The sequence below is a fragment of the Chlamydotis macqueenii genome, chromosome 19 (assembly GCF_036417535.1).
Source record: "Chlamydotis macqueenii isolate bChlMac1 chromosome 19, bChlMac1.mat, whole genome shotgun sequence".
NCBI lineage: Eukaryota > Metazoa > Chordata > Aves > Otidiformes > Otididae > Chlamydotis > Chlamydotis macqueenii.
The window spans coordinates 7,831,605-7,843,345 of NC_141574.1; the positions used below are offsets into that span (position 1 = coordinate 7,831,605).

The following is an 11,741-nucleotide window of genomic DNA, read 5'->3' on the forward strand; positions in this document are numbered from 1 at the left end:
CCATTATGTATTTATAGAACACTTGCTTTAGAGCAAAGGTGATCAACACTCAGAGTTTCTGTTGTGCTTTCCTGGATGTCTCCAAGTCAGCTGCAGACACCCTCATTAATCAGCTCAGCTCTAGAAACGAGCTGCCAGTTAACTGCTGCTGCACGGACAGCCAGGGAGTTCCGACACGTTAAGACAGGTCCTACACACACACCGTGTTTTTGGACAGCTGATGCAGTTTTACTTCTGGCAACAGAATATTGCATTTGTAAAAAATACAGATTTTTGGCTACCTGAACCAATGTTAAGGTAGATAAAGTTTTGACCATGAACTCCATGGCAGTGTTGACTTAAATACATGAGTGTGTAGGACCAGAAACAGGCCAGAGACCCCAGCATCTGAAACAGCACTAGAACCCACAGCTATATATGGCAGGCAATTAGCGTTTACATAATTGAAGCCTCAAGACAATCCATCACTGGTGCCTCTCACCAACCAGCAAAACAGGCATTTTGCTCTTAGCTGAGCCGATTTGCTGGAAGCAGCCTCTGCCTCTCTGTCACACTACCTGCATGCCTCTGTCATGCCCATCTAACTGCACTTTCAGTTTGTGAAGCTCTTCGATCTCTCGGTTGTGGCGCTCCGTTTTGTGCCGCACCAAAGAGCGGTAGAAGTGAATGGTGAAGACGACAAAAATCAGACCCACTGGGACCATGATGATGGTGGAGACCAGCGCTGACTGCCAACCCGCGTGGCCGCTGGGCTTCTCGACGTTGTTGGTCTCATTTTTCAGGATGGAGCCCACAGGCAGAAATTTTATCCAGCACAGAAGCACAACTTCCGCAAGGAAAAGGAGGATCCCCAAGACGGTGGAGAAGCCCCACGCCAGCTCGATGTAGGGATGCATGCGCTCGTGTGGGGACTCACTGATGGAGTTCAGGTTGTGGATGTTGCTCACTGCTTCCACGTTAGGCAGAATGCAGGTGCTGATGAGAAGGGCAAAGAGATGAACTGCCACAAGCACTGTTGTGCAGGCACTGAAAGCTATCAGCAGCATCTGGGGGTACTTGTACTGCACCTCCAGCTGCACCTCCACCATGGCAACCTGGGGGAAAGGAACAAAAAGCTTGTCAACAGCTGGTAGCTTTCCTCTTTTCAAGGCTTTCATCCTGGAAAGCATCTTTATTCAGGAAGAACACCTAAGGTTAAGTACACACTCAAGTGCTTTTTAGAACAGCAGCCTAGACAGATCATTCGTGTTTCCCACGATGACATACATGCAGCCCGCAGCTTGGCCTTTTTGAAGGCTTCCACACACGTTTCTGTGCTATAGTTTTCCGAAATCACAGATCTCCCCTTGCAGCCATGAGCCATACGAACTGCATCAAGCCAAACACACAACAGAAGGAACTCATTAGACAACAAGCGGAGCTCAGAGGCAAGCTGACAGCCTGCTAGCCTACCCACCCGCCACACGTTCCCCTTCTGCTCACCGCTTGCGGCTGTGGTGCAGGAAGTTTCGACTTCAGGCACATAAAGAAAAGCAAAAGTAAGCAGCCCTGGCCAGCAGCCAGCAAGGTTTCACTACCCCCCATGGGAAGCACGCAAACTACTTTACAGTTTAAGTTAGTCTGTTGTTAAAATAGCTGCCTTCTATTCTCAGAACACTGTACATTCATTTTTATTACAGATATGCCCAGATACAAGTTATTTATATCCTCAAATTTCTCCCTTGAGAGCTAATAACTTACTGATATACTCAACAGAAGTGGACAGCTACTGGCCAACGGGTGTGTTCAACGACTCAGACAGGAGTCTGTTTACTCGAAACGAGAGCTATCATATAGCAAGTCTCTAAAGCTACAGTTAATAATGTAATTTAGGCACTGGAAGATTAGGGGTATGCTCATGCTCTCCCTGTGGGTACTCTGAAAAGGATTAAAGGGGATGGAAGCAAGTGCCTGTGCTGGCACGACTGCCGCCTTACCTGCATTTACTCTGAAACCATCAGCAGCCTGAATGAGGGCATCGCAGTCAAGTCTGAACACATTTAGCAGTAACCAAGACATAACAGGTGTGTTTGATTTTATACTTGTATCAACTATGTAGGATATGAGAGCCACCAAGAATATCGTAGCAGTTTTGGACATGCCCAGAGTTTTGTTCTGATTAGGAACACGTGTGGTTTTTACTTTTCTGTTGTTTTTTAAAAGGCTCCTGTTTGCAGTTTACAGTAGTTCTTGTCGTGTAGCAGAGAAAATAATAACACAGGATTGGCTTCACCATCTATTGCAGGTCAACGTAACTAAAACACCTGCCACGCTGCCTTGCATACGTTCTCTTTGCAGATCCCCTATATTGATTGGAGAAGGAGATCAAACTTATCCTCCGCCACACTGTTCCGTACAAGGCGTACAAGTCACAGCCCATGAGCCGGGGAAAGCTGCAGGTGTATTGCTCATTACTGGGTGCTGTAATACCCAGAGACATAGCATTCAGCAAGCTGAACGGGAATTGTACCTGCATGTTCAATTTATAGCTGTATATTAAAGCTGAAAGCCCGGCTGATGTCAACATATCAATTTCTACTTGTTATCCTTCACATGAGCAGCACTTTTCAGCTAATTGGACGTTTCCTCTCAGACTAACCTATGCCCAAGGGCTAGCTTCAGCTGTGCAATGTGATGAATTTTTAACACTGACTGATGGCTCTCTAAGAGGTATTTCAGGGAAAAACATCAACAATCCAGACAGGGTAGCAGGGGAGAAAAACAGTTCATTTAACCCAAACAAGTACTGAAAAGGTGAGTGAGCTCTTATCGCTTTACCGCGTAGACTGTCATGTCATTCTCTGACCGGGATAAGAGAAAGAGGACAAACTGACATAACCCATTTAAAAATCATTAAATATGCTGCTTAGTCTGTAAAGCTATTAATATGTCATGTTTGATACAATTATACTTGTGCGTGATTACAGCTCCGTGTAACCTCTTCCCAGCAGCCAAGGTGTCAAGGGCTTGACTCTGCAAGGCACTGCAGAGAACATCTCAGCACAGGCTTCATTTTAAGCGTGAGAATCACCCTGTTGAATGCCACACTCACAGGTTTGCAAACGGACCGAGCACTCAGAACATCTTAGAATTAAACTGCAATTAAATTATATGCGATTATGGCATTTTTAGACCAGTATAGCCCAGATTGTCTACAAGAAAGATGCTCATCTTGAGAAATTTAGACCAGGACAGATAGTATCAGGCAAAAGGATGACAAACAGCTTAATAGAAACCATGTTTCATTCACACAGATGGTCTGGCAGCTGCTAAAAACAATCAGTCCAGTAGATCTGTCAGATTATTTTTTTTTTTTAATCAAATACATATCCTGTAGCAATTGGACAAGCATTGAGAAGCCTGACTAGCAGTAATAGCTCTTATTCCCATCGGGAAAATGATTAAGGAGGCTTTCTAAACTCCCTCTAAATATCTTTCGTTGCAAACGCAGTAGCCCTACAGCCCATCTCCAAAGAGACCTGGCACTGGAAAGGACACACATCCTCCTGATCTGCCCAACTCTGCCAGAAATACCAGAGATAGCATTGAGTAACGAGGAAGGTTTGCATTATTCTGCAGCCTGTCCAGAAGGAGTTGGATCAAAGCCACCGCCTGTTGATTAAATATCCATCAGCTCATAATAATTTTCAGCCAATATGGAACTGGCTTGAATCAAACATACTGACGGGGAAGTAAATAAAGCAATAGCCAAGCCCTGTATGACATGTGTTTACATAGTTAAATGCACACAGGGCTTCAGGGAAACTATTTAACTCTAAATAACTTCTCTACTTTCATCAATAGCCAAATAGATGCTTTTATTAGAGAGTAAATATTCACGTACTAAATACCTGCCTGACAAATTACCAGCAGAGAAATAGCCCGGTAGGAATAGATACCTCAGCTGCCACTGGAAAGCCCAGTACGATCAGCTGGGAAAAAGCTTGCTAATAAAAGAGAATTCCTTATTGCAAAAATTTTTATTTCCAGCAATTACTGCTGTACTTATTATGTGAAGCCGGTGATTATAATTAACACTAGTTATATCTGTGGTTTTTGACTTGCGTTTTAAACAGTTTAAGAGAATAAAAGTCAAATGGTTAATTTTGTATGTTTGCTGAGGACTTCCAGCAACTCTCTGTTGTGTGAGTTGAGAAGGCACGTTTTGTTTTCAGGCTTTGTTTTCAGATACGTGGTTCAGCCCCGCAGCGTGGGTGGGCTGCAAGGCTCCCCGAGTCCCAGCGATGCCAGCGACAGCACGCCCCAGCATGGGCATCTGCTTCTGGAACCACACTGCCTAACCAGACCAGTCCACAACACTACAAAACGTTAATTTAATAACCATGATAAGGAGTACACCCACAAATGACTAACGCAGAAGGCAAGTAACCCAGAGGCATGAAGGGCAAGTGCATGAGCTGCTTTTTGAAGAAAGCAAGCTTCTGAGTGAAAGCAATCTACAGGAGAGGACTCAACTTTCTCAAAATGGGGAGGTACCTTCTGCCACTTCAGCACACAAGCTTGGCTACAAACCAATGTAAGCTGTGTGAAAAGTTTTTACAAGCATCACATGCACGCAGTCAGCAAGTGGAGAGGAATGGCAAAGTGACCAGCACCCATTTTCCCCTGCAGCCTGCTCCCACTTAACTCCCTGCTCACATTTTTCCAGCTTCACTTTGGGTGACCAACTTTGTCATCCCAGGCTGTTGTAATGTTAGAGATTATTGACTTTCTGGGGGTCTGGGGGAGGAAAAAAAACCAGCAGAAGAAGGTAAAATAAAACAAGGAAAGCTATCTGGAAAGTTCCCGAGATCTGTCTTCCCCCCAGCTTCTGAGCTGCGGGATGCAACATCTTCACACCACGTCCACTCTCTGCATTCAGCTGACAGACATCAGGAACAACCAGACCTGCCCATTTCCTCAGCAGAAAACCTCCCCTAAACAGGCTGCAATTCTCACTCCCAGTAAGCAAGAACCAGAGGGGAGATGAAGAGGCTCACACTGACAAAGCACAGCCGTGTTTTGCTAACACCACGGCTCGGACAGATCTGAGCACTGGACCACTGACTATTTCCTTCTTGTTTATTTGCTCAGTCCCTGACACGGCTTTGACCTATGCAGATAGCTGCCAGATAACATCCAACTGCTGCACAAAGGAAAGCAAGTCGCAGGGATTTTTCCCAATAGGCAGCACTGACAAAAATATACCAGGTTTGGCTCCCTCCAGGCTACAGAGTCCTCTGACACCAGGTCTGAGGCTGCAGGGCCTCTTCTCACACCTCAGTGTAAAACACGATCTCCCTGATCACGCTATGCAAACTCCGCTCTGGCAGACTGCGACCCAACCTCCACCTTATTTTAGATACCGTGACCTGAAAAAACACATACAGAAATTAAGATAATGTTCAAGACCACGGCAACTGCAGGGGCCCGGAGCAGCTCCACACCCTTTGCAAACTCGTGCAAAGGCAGCCAGCGGTGACTGGCCTCAGGGCCAAAGGAGAGCTCAGGTCCTGGACTGTTTAGCAACACTGGTGGAGCACTTGGGATCATTTGCAGGTAGGAGATTAGTATTTTTAAAGGGCTGGCTTGGGAGAGCGTGGGTTGACTGTTAGGCAGCTCATGGATCTGTTGCTGCCTTGAGAGCGTCAGCCTCAAACTTTTCAGCAGCACCCAAGCAGAAGCCTCCAAGCAGATGCCTCCTGCCTCTTCAAAAAACAACAGTACATCCTGCTTCCTCACAGGAGGAAAACACTGATTAATAGATGATTTTACAGAACCAAAAGCTTCACGATCTAGAAAGAGTTGCTACAAAGCACACATACCATCGCAAATCCGGAGAGCAGAGCTGAGGTTCTGCTGGAAGCTTTCAGTTTGGCTCGGCTCAGGTACAACTTTCTCCAGGAAAGGGCCTGAACGGAGTGGTGGTTTGATGTGACCAATTCCAGATAGCTGCGCCGGACCCAGTCCCGATAATCCATGCCTTTTGTGCCAGGTTCAGAGCAGCAAGCAGGAGTGGAAGGATCCACCGGAACGTTTAATTCAGAACTCATGATGAGAGAAATGCTGAGGGAGCAAAATGGTTTAGTTCAAAAGGAGGCAGTAAAAAGGACAAGCATCAACTACCGGAAAAGCTATGTTTAAACAAAGTTACCCTCAGTCAGTAGAAAAATTATGGAAAAAAACCATCATGATTGCAAGGCATAAAACAGAGAAAGGACTGTCCATTATTGCCAAAAATGACCCTAAGAACTAGGAGAGATTACACAAGTAAATGCAGGAACTACTCCAGTGGGAATTCAGGAAGGCTGCACAGCATCTGGCTTTTCATTTCGAAGCTGGCATCTCAACTTTCCCCTTTGATTCCTCCTTGCTAATAAAAAAATTGCTTTACATAAAGACACTTAGGAAATAGGGCCCTCATCATTTTGTTTTAGGCTGACAATTTCACAGTGCGTCACAGCTTGGCTCCAAATGCATCTCTCCTTAGGGTGCCAAAGTAACGCCAGCTAGCATGTTCAGGGAGTCACTGTTTGCTCTTTCTTTGGAAACCAGTTTTTTTTTTTTCAGTTAAACTGTTGCTCATTGTAGCTCAGTTCAGATGGGCACAGCTCTTCCCCAGGGCTTCCCCAATAGTCATATAGCTGAATGCTGTGTAGGGCTAACAAATGAACTGCCCAAGCTTCTCAGCGGGCAGTTAAATTTCCTAAACTGCTCACACTCCACTTATCAGTCAAATCTGATCAAGAATCCTGTTCCCTTACTTCCACGGGTGGCCCTTAGCACTGTGAAAGGAAAAGACAATTCCAAGGGGAAAAGTGAGCTGCCTTCCAGATAGTTTCAGCATCTTCAGATTCAAGAGATTAAACCAGAAGATGTAAGAAAGCAGCAAGACTGTTTCAGGTGGTGAACGCCACGGCTGCCAGCAGAGACAAGCGCGAGGTCCAAACCACCCCCTCCTTACACCACAACGCAGCCAGGCTGCTGCCGGATGGCTCTGGTGATCTCCGTGCCATCCCTGGACACGGAACAGAATTCACTAAATGTTTTGAACAAAAATGTCTCAACTCTGACAAACATCTGAAACTAGATGTTTACCTCAGCCTTCCAAAGAACAGAAACCACGATTTTCTGATTAACCACCACACTCACAGCTCTGCCACTGACCACCACGGTGGCTATAAATACCTACCAGCTTCTAGAAGGAGGAGATCCAAGCCCAGAATCACACACGGTGTGGTACTAATTAGTCCCAGCGCCACACCTCAAGGTCACAAGCACCTTTCTGTTCGCTTGAGAGGAGCCCCAGCCCTCCCCGCATCACCCCCGCACCACTCAGCTCTCCCTGTATGCGAGCCACATGGTGACAGCTAATAAACCCACGTTTGCTGTGAGATTTGAGGAAGTGGTGAAGATAAAGAGGATAGCAACTGCCCACAACTCTGAATGCTATTACTGAAAAGGAACAAAGCTGTTCCAGGCACAATAAGAAAGATTAGACTTCAGCAACAAATAAAGCATTGCAGGTTGCAAGATTGTCTGTCCATCCCAAGCATGGTGGGCTTTCAGATTCCAGCCCCCTCACACATAATAAGGACAGCAGCAACAGCACAAGGCTTGTTTTTCTGGGCAGTTTTTGACAAGACCACTATTACAGCCCCTGAAGAACCGCAGGATGGCTCCTGAACTGCTCAGCAGTTTTCAAATTATTAAAAAGAAAAAAACAAAACAAAACAACAAAAAAAACATAAAAGAACTTTCACACAACAATAAAAACCAGAATAGAATAACAGGGAGAAACTTCCCTGCTTGCTCTGTGTTTCCAGAAAGAGGCAAGGATCACGTATTTTATAGAATAATAAAAAAAAAACAAAAAATCTCTCCCCAGGTCTCCCGGGAGGACCGGAGCAGAGACATGCTGTGTCTCCCGGGAGGACCGGAGCAGAGACATGCTGTGAGCAGCAAAGTTACAAAGCTGTTTCCTGTGACAACATCCTGTGTGGATTCTGCAATGTATAGTGTGAGGTGAATTTATTAGCTTTGTCCATAGTTGGGAAACTGATGGCCTCTGCCCTGCCATTTATTTTCACAAAATGCGTAGGAACTTTGTATGTAGGAAGTTCAACCCCTGGGACAAATTCCATTGAAAAGACAAATTAATTCAGAGGTTACAGAGGGAGAGCAAGAGTATCCAATCATATGTGCTTCTTTCCTTAGAAAAATAAGCTAAAAATACCACAAGGATGAATTTTTACTCTGGAGCAGCTCAAGAGATGTTCCCAAATAAGTAAACAACTTCAGAATAAAATCCATAAACACAAAAGTAGCCCAAACAAGCAGTAACTGGATGGCAAACTCACCTTGCTGGCTACAGACATGGAGAGACTGGGCAGAGGGCTCTGAGGGCTGAAACACAAGACCAAAGAAGCATTTTTACATGCACTGTATCTTACGCAATTTTACTCTGGAAATATTTTTCAGCCAGTTATCTGCATCAGGGGAGAGTTATTCTGGAGATTTCATGTTCCTGCCTTGCGACGTTGAAGGTTTAGGACACCTGCTCTTACAGAAATAACCATCCTACAGGGCTTTACCGCACAGGGCTGTTGAATTTTGGATGGAGAACCAGGACTTCGTCAGGAGACCTCTTCCTCAGCCTAACAGCCAGCTGTGGCCAAGGCCAACCCAGCTGTGTGTTTACTCATTTCCGTTGCACCACCAACGCATTTGACCCCACTTCATTTCACACTGCTGAAGACAGCAAGCTTTCTGCAATTGCTACCTCGTATCAGTTTTGTCAATCTGTCCAGCACTGTCCTTCAGAGCGTAGCGGGAAAAGCCTTCACCGTACACTTCACATCTCAGCTGCCCCTGTGCAGTCGCAAGCGCACGTGCGGGAATTTCTCCACAGCAGGGAATGAAGTAAATCCCGGCGGCGCTGAGATATGCTGATCCCCCTCCCGCCAGCGTGCCCAGAACAATCGCCCGCAGAGCGCTGTCTCAGCAGCCCTGTCAGCTTCTCTGCCTGGCTTGGGGACACCGGCCCCACCTCGCACCCAGGTTTTTGCCCCACACCCCGACACTGATCAGAGGATTTGTCGGGCGCTTTTCTCCCCTGTACAGTGCTGTTCAAAACCCCACAGACCATGGCTAAGCATAACCACTACTCCCCCTTCTTTTGCTGCTCTCTGGGCCCCCAAGCTCAGGCCCTCTTTGCTAAGGGGAACCCCTTCCCATAGTCTCTTCTGGCTCAGGACCTCCCCAGCAGCACCCCAGGGATGTCACACACCCCGACAGGGTGTGAACACCCCACAGCTGTGACCTCCCTTCCGGCAGTGCACAGGCAGGGGATCCTCCCACCTCGAGCAGGATGCGACCCCCTCACCCCACCACCACAGCTGGGATCCTACTCACGGGGCACCACCGGAGCAGATGGCTTCTCCTCCTCCTCCCCAGCCACCCTCAGCACATCCCGGGCAGGATGTGACCCCTCACAGCTCGGATCCTTCCCTCCAAATGCTCCCTCAGACAGGGGACCCTCCCCACAGCTGGGATCCCCCCTACCAACATCCCCCTGGGTCAGGGGCTTCCCCGCACCTTAGGGAAGAGAAGGTCCCCTCCAGCACCCCCAGCGAGAGGATCCCTTTGTCAGGATGCGAGCCCCCAGAGCTGGCCTGCCCTCTGCATCCCAAGGGAGCTCCAAAACACCTCCGGGCAGGGTGGGACCCCTCCCACGTCCTCCCCCCATCACCCCGGGCAGGGCAAGTCCCATCCGGGCAGGGTTAGACCAACTGCCCCTCCCTCCCCAGCACCCCGGGCAGGACGAGACCCCCTCCCGGAGCACGCCGGGCAGGAAATGCTCCCGCCTACGCCGGATGAGCCCCCCCATCCCAAGCACCCCGGTGGGGATGAAGCCCGCCACCCCGGGCAAGGATGAGACCTTCCCCCCCCCAGGCCCCTGGGGCAGGGCCCCCCACCCAGGGCAGGGCCCGGAGGTCGGGCCCTGGCTCACCGCGCTGCCTGGTCGGGGGTCGGGTCGGGCGCGGCGGGGCCCGGGAGCTCCCGCCGCCGCCGGCTGCCGAGAGCCGGAGCCGCCTCCGCCGCTGCCAAGGCAACGCCGGGCACCCGCCACGTGACCCCGCAGGAAATGGCGGGGCCGGCACAGCCTCGCCCGCCGCACGTGATTGCCGCCTCATTGGGTCGCTGCGCCGCCAGGCCCCGCCCCGCCGCCGATGGGCGGGGCTAGGGGAGCCTCTCTCCCGCCTCACCCGTTCCCGCCGCGGTCTGCGGGGCCGGGGGCTGCCCACCCCCGGGGGAAGCGAGGCCTCAGCTCTCCTCCTGAGGGAGAGCGGGGTGGTTTGGGGGCTTTACTACACCGGGGAATGTACTTAGCGGTCAGGGAGGGACATCCCGAGCTGTCCCCGGGGCCTCGGAGCCGTTCCCGCAGCCGGCTGGGATCCTGGGGGCCGCAGCTCTGGGAGCTCCCCGCGCGAACGTGTACCTGCGGGGGAAAAAAAGTAAGGTCTGCGGGTCCCTAAATTCACCGTCCCACTGATCAAAATGTTGCTCGGTCTGGGCCTCGCGCCTCCAAGTCTTTCCACAGAGAAGGTATTGGTGCGATGGGATGTCAATGTGCTTTTATTACAATTCTTAATTATACAGCAAAAAGTCACCACTTACACAGGTCGACAGGCAGTGCTGACTTCTGCCCCTGCTGCGCTGAAACCTCCTCTGGCTGAAGCTCTGAACAGGCTCTGTGTAAAGGAGGGCCAGGCTGCCATCTCCCTGCATTCCTTCACTGACTCAGCAGGAAATCCTGTATAAACCCATCAAAGGAGCAAGGAGAGGGACAGACTCAGGGGAAAGAGGAGGAGGTTCCTTCCCTGAAAGTGAGATTAAAAAAAATGCTGAAAGGCAGCACAATGAGTTGGCTTTATCACACAGTAATCCCATCTTCCCAAATTCATTTCTGCCTGGGAGAGGGAAGAAACAAAGGGAAACAATCCCTAAAAACTTATCAGAGACGAATACATTTGTTATCCCGAGCGTGCTTTTCACTCCTGAGATTATGAAAACCTCTGCTCAGTTACAGCACTAACAGTGCTGTCTCGGTCCCACGCTTGCACAAATGCGTGTAGAAATGGAACAGCAGCAAACTTTAGCCCCTGAAGATTAGTTTCCATCAGAGAAAGGAGGACTCCTTCAGAAAAGAATCTAGAGCAAGAATTTAATGTAAGCAGGTCAAACTCCTTGGCAGTTTCAAGCCTTTAAGTTATTACTCCTTTTCGGTGCCACATTTAGAATAGGAAGCAATTGCAGAGTTTTTCCTCAATTTACTACATATAGGAGCACTTCCCTTTTTCTACTCCATGGACAATGTTTTTCCCATTTTGAGGTCACAGAGTACTTGCATTTTGTCTTAACAAAGAAACATCCCATCAAATGCTCACTCTGAAGTGCCTTTGTATTCTGGAAGACATAGTACTGACACAAGCAACCACAACATGGCGTAGTATTTTTCAGAATTCATAGCAACACCTACCAAATACAGCTCCTACTGCTATATTCAGCCACCACAGCAAGAAAGTCCGTAAGGCAGATACCACCTTCAGCAACACATTCTCTTTGCTTTTTATAGATTTCACCTACAAACTTAGCATTCCTAGAAAATGAAGAGTATGAATAATTCAGCACGGGTAACG

General features: G+C 48.6%; 1 protein-coding gene across 2 annotated transcripts; it reads right to left on the bottom strand.

The window, feature by feature from the left end:
• Positions 1–309: 309 nt before the first annotated feature.
• On the bottom strand, positions 310–10,141 carry ORAI2 (ORAI calcium release-activated calcium modulator 2). 2 transcript variants are annotated; one of them, XM_086763047.1, is made up of 4 exons: positions 10,052–10,141; positions 8,400–8,445; positions 5,865–6,105; positions 310–1,094 (listed from the first exon to the last, which is right to left on the bottom strand). In XM_086763047.1, exons 3-4 carry the CDS (start codon positions 6,090–6,092, stop codon positions 549–551), a joined length of 774 nt encoding a protein of 257 aa, XP_086619173.1. In that variant the 5' UTR covers positions 6,093–6,105; positions 8,400–8,445; positions 10,052–10,141; the 3' UTR covers positions 310–548. The 2 variants fall into 2 exon arrangements, with proteins under 2 accessions (XP_086619173.1, XP_086619174.1); XM_086763048.1 differs by lacking the exon at positions 10,052–10,141 and adding an exon at positions 8,634–9,136.
• Positions 10,142–11,741: the final 1,600 nt, after the last annotated feature.

What these genes read in the sequence shown, in the direction of transcription:
- ORAI2 (XM_086763047.1), bottom strand. Translation starts at nt 6,092, where the DNA reads ATGAGTTCTGAATTAAACGTTCCGGTGGATCCTTCCACTCCTGCTTGC. An exon ending in TGCTCTCCGGATTTGCGATG is followed by an intron (nt 1,095 to 5,864) that starts GTATGTGTGCTT and finishes CCTTTCCCCCAG; the next exon opens with GTTGCCATGGTGGAGGTGCA.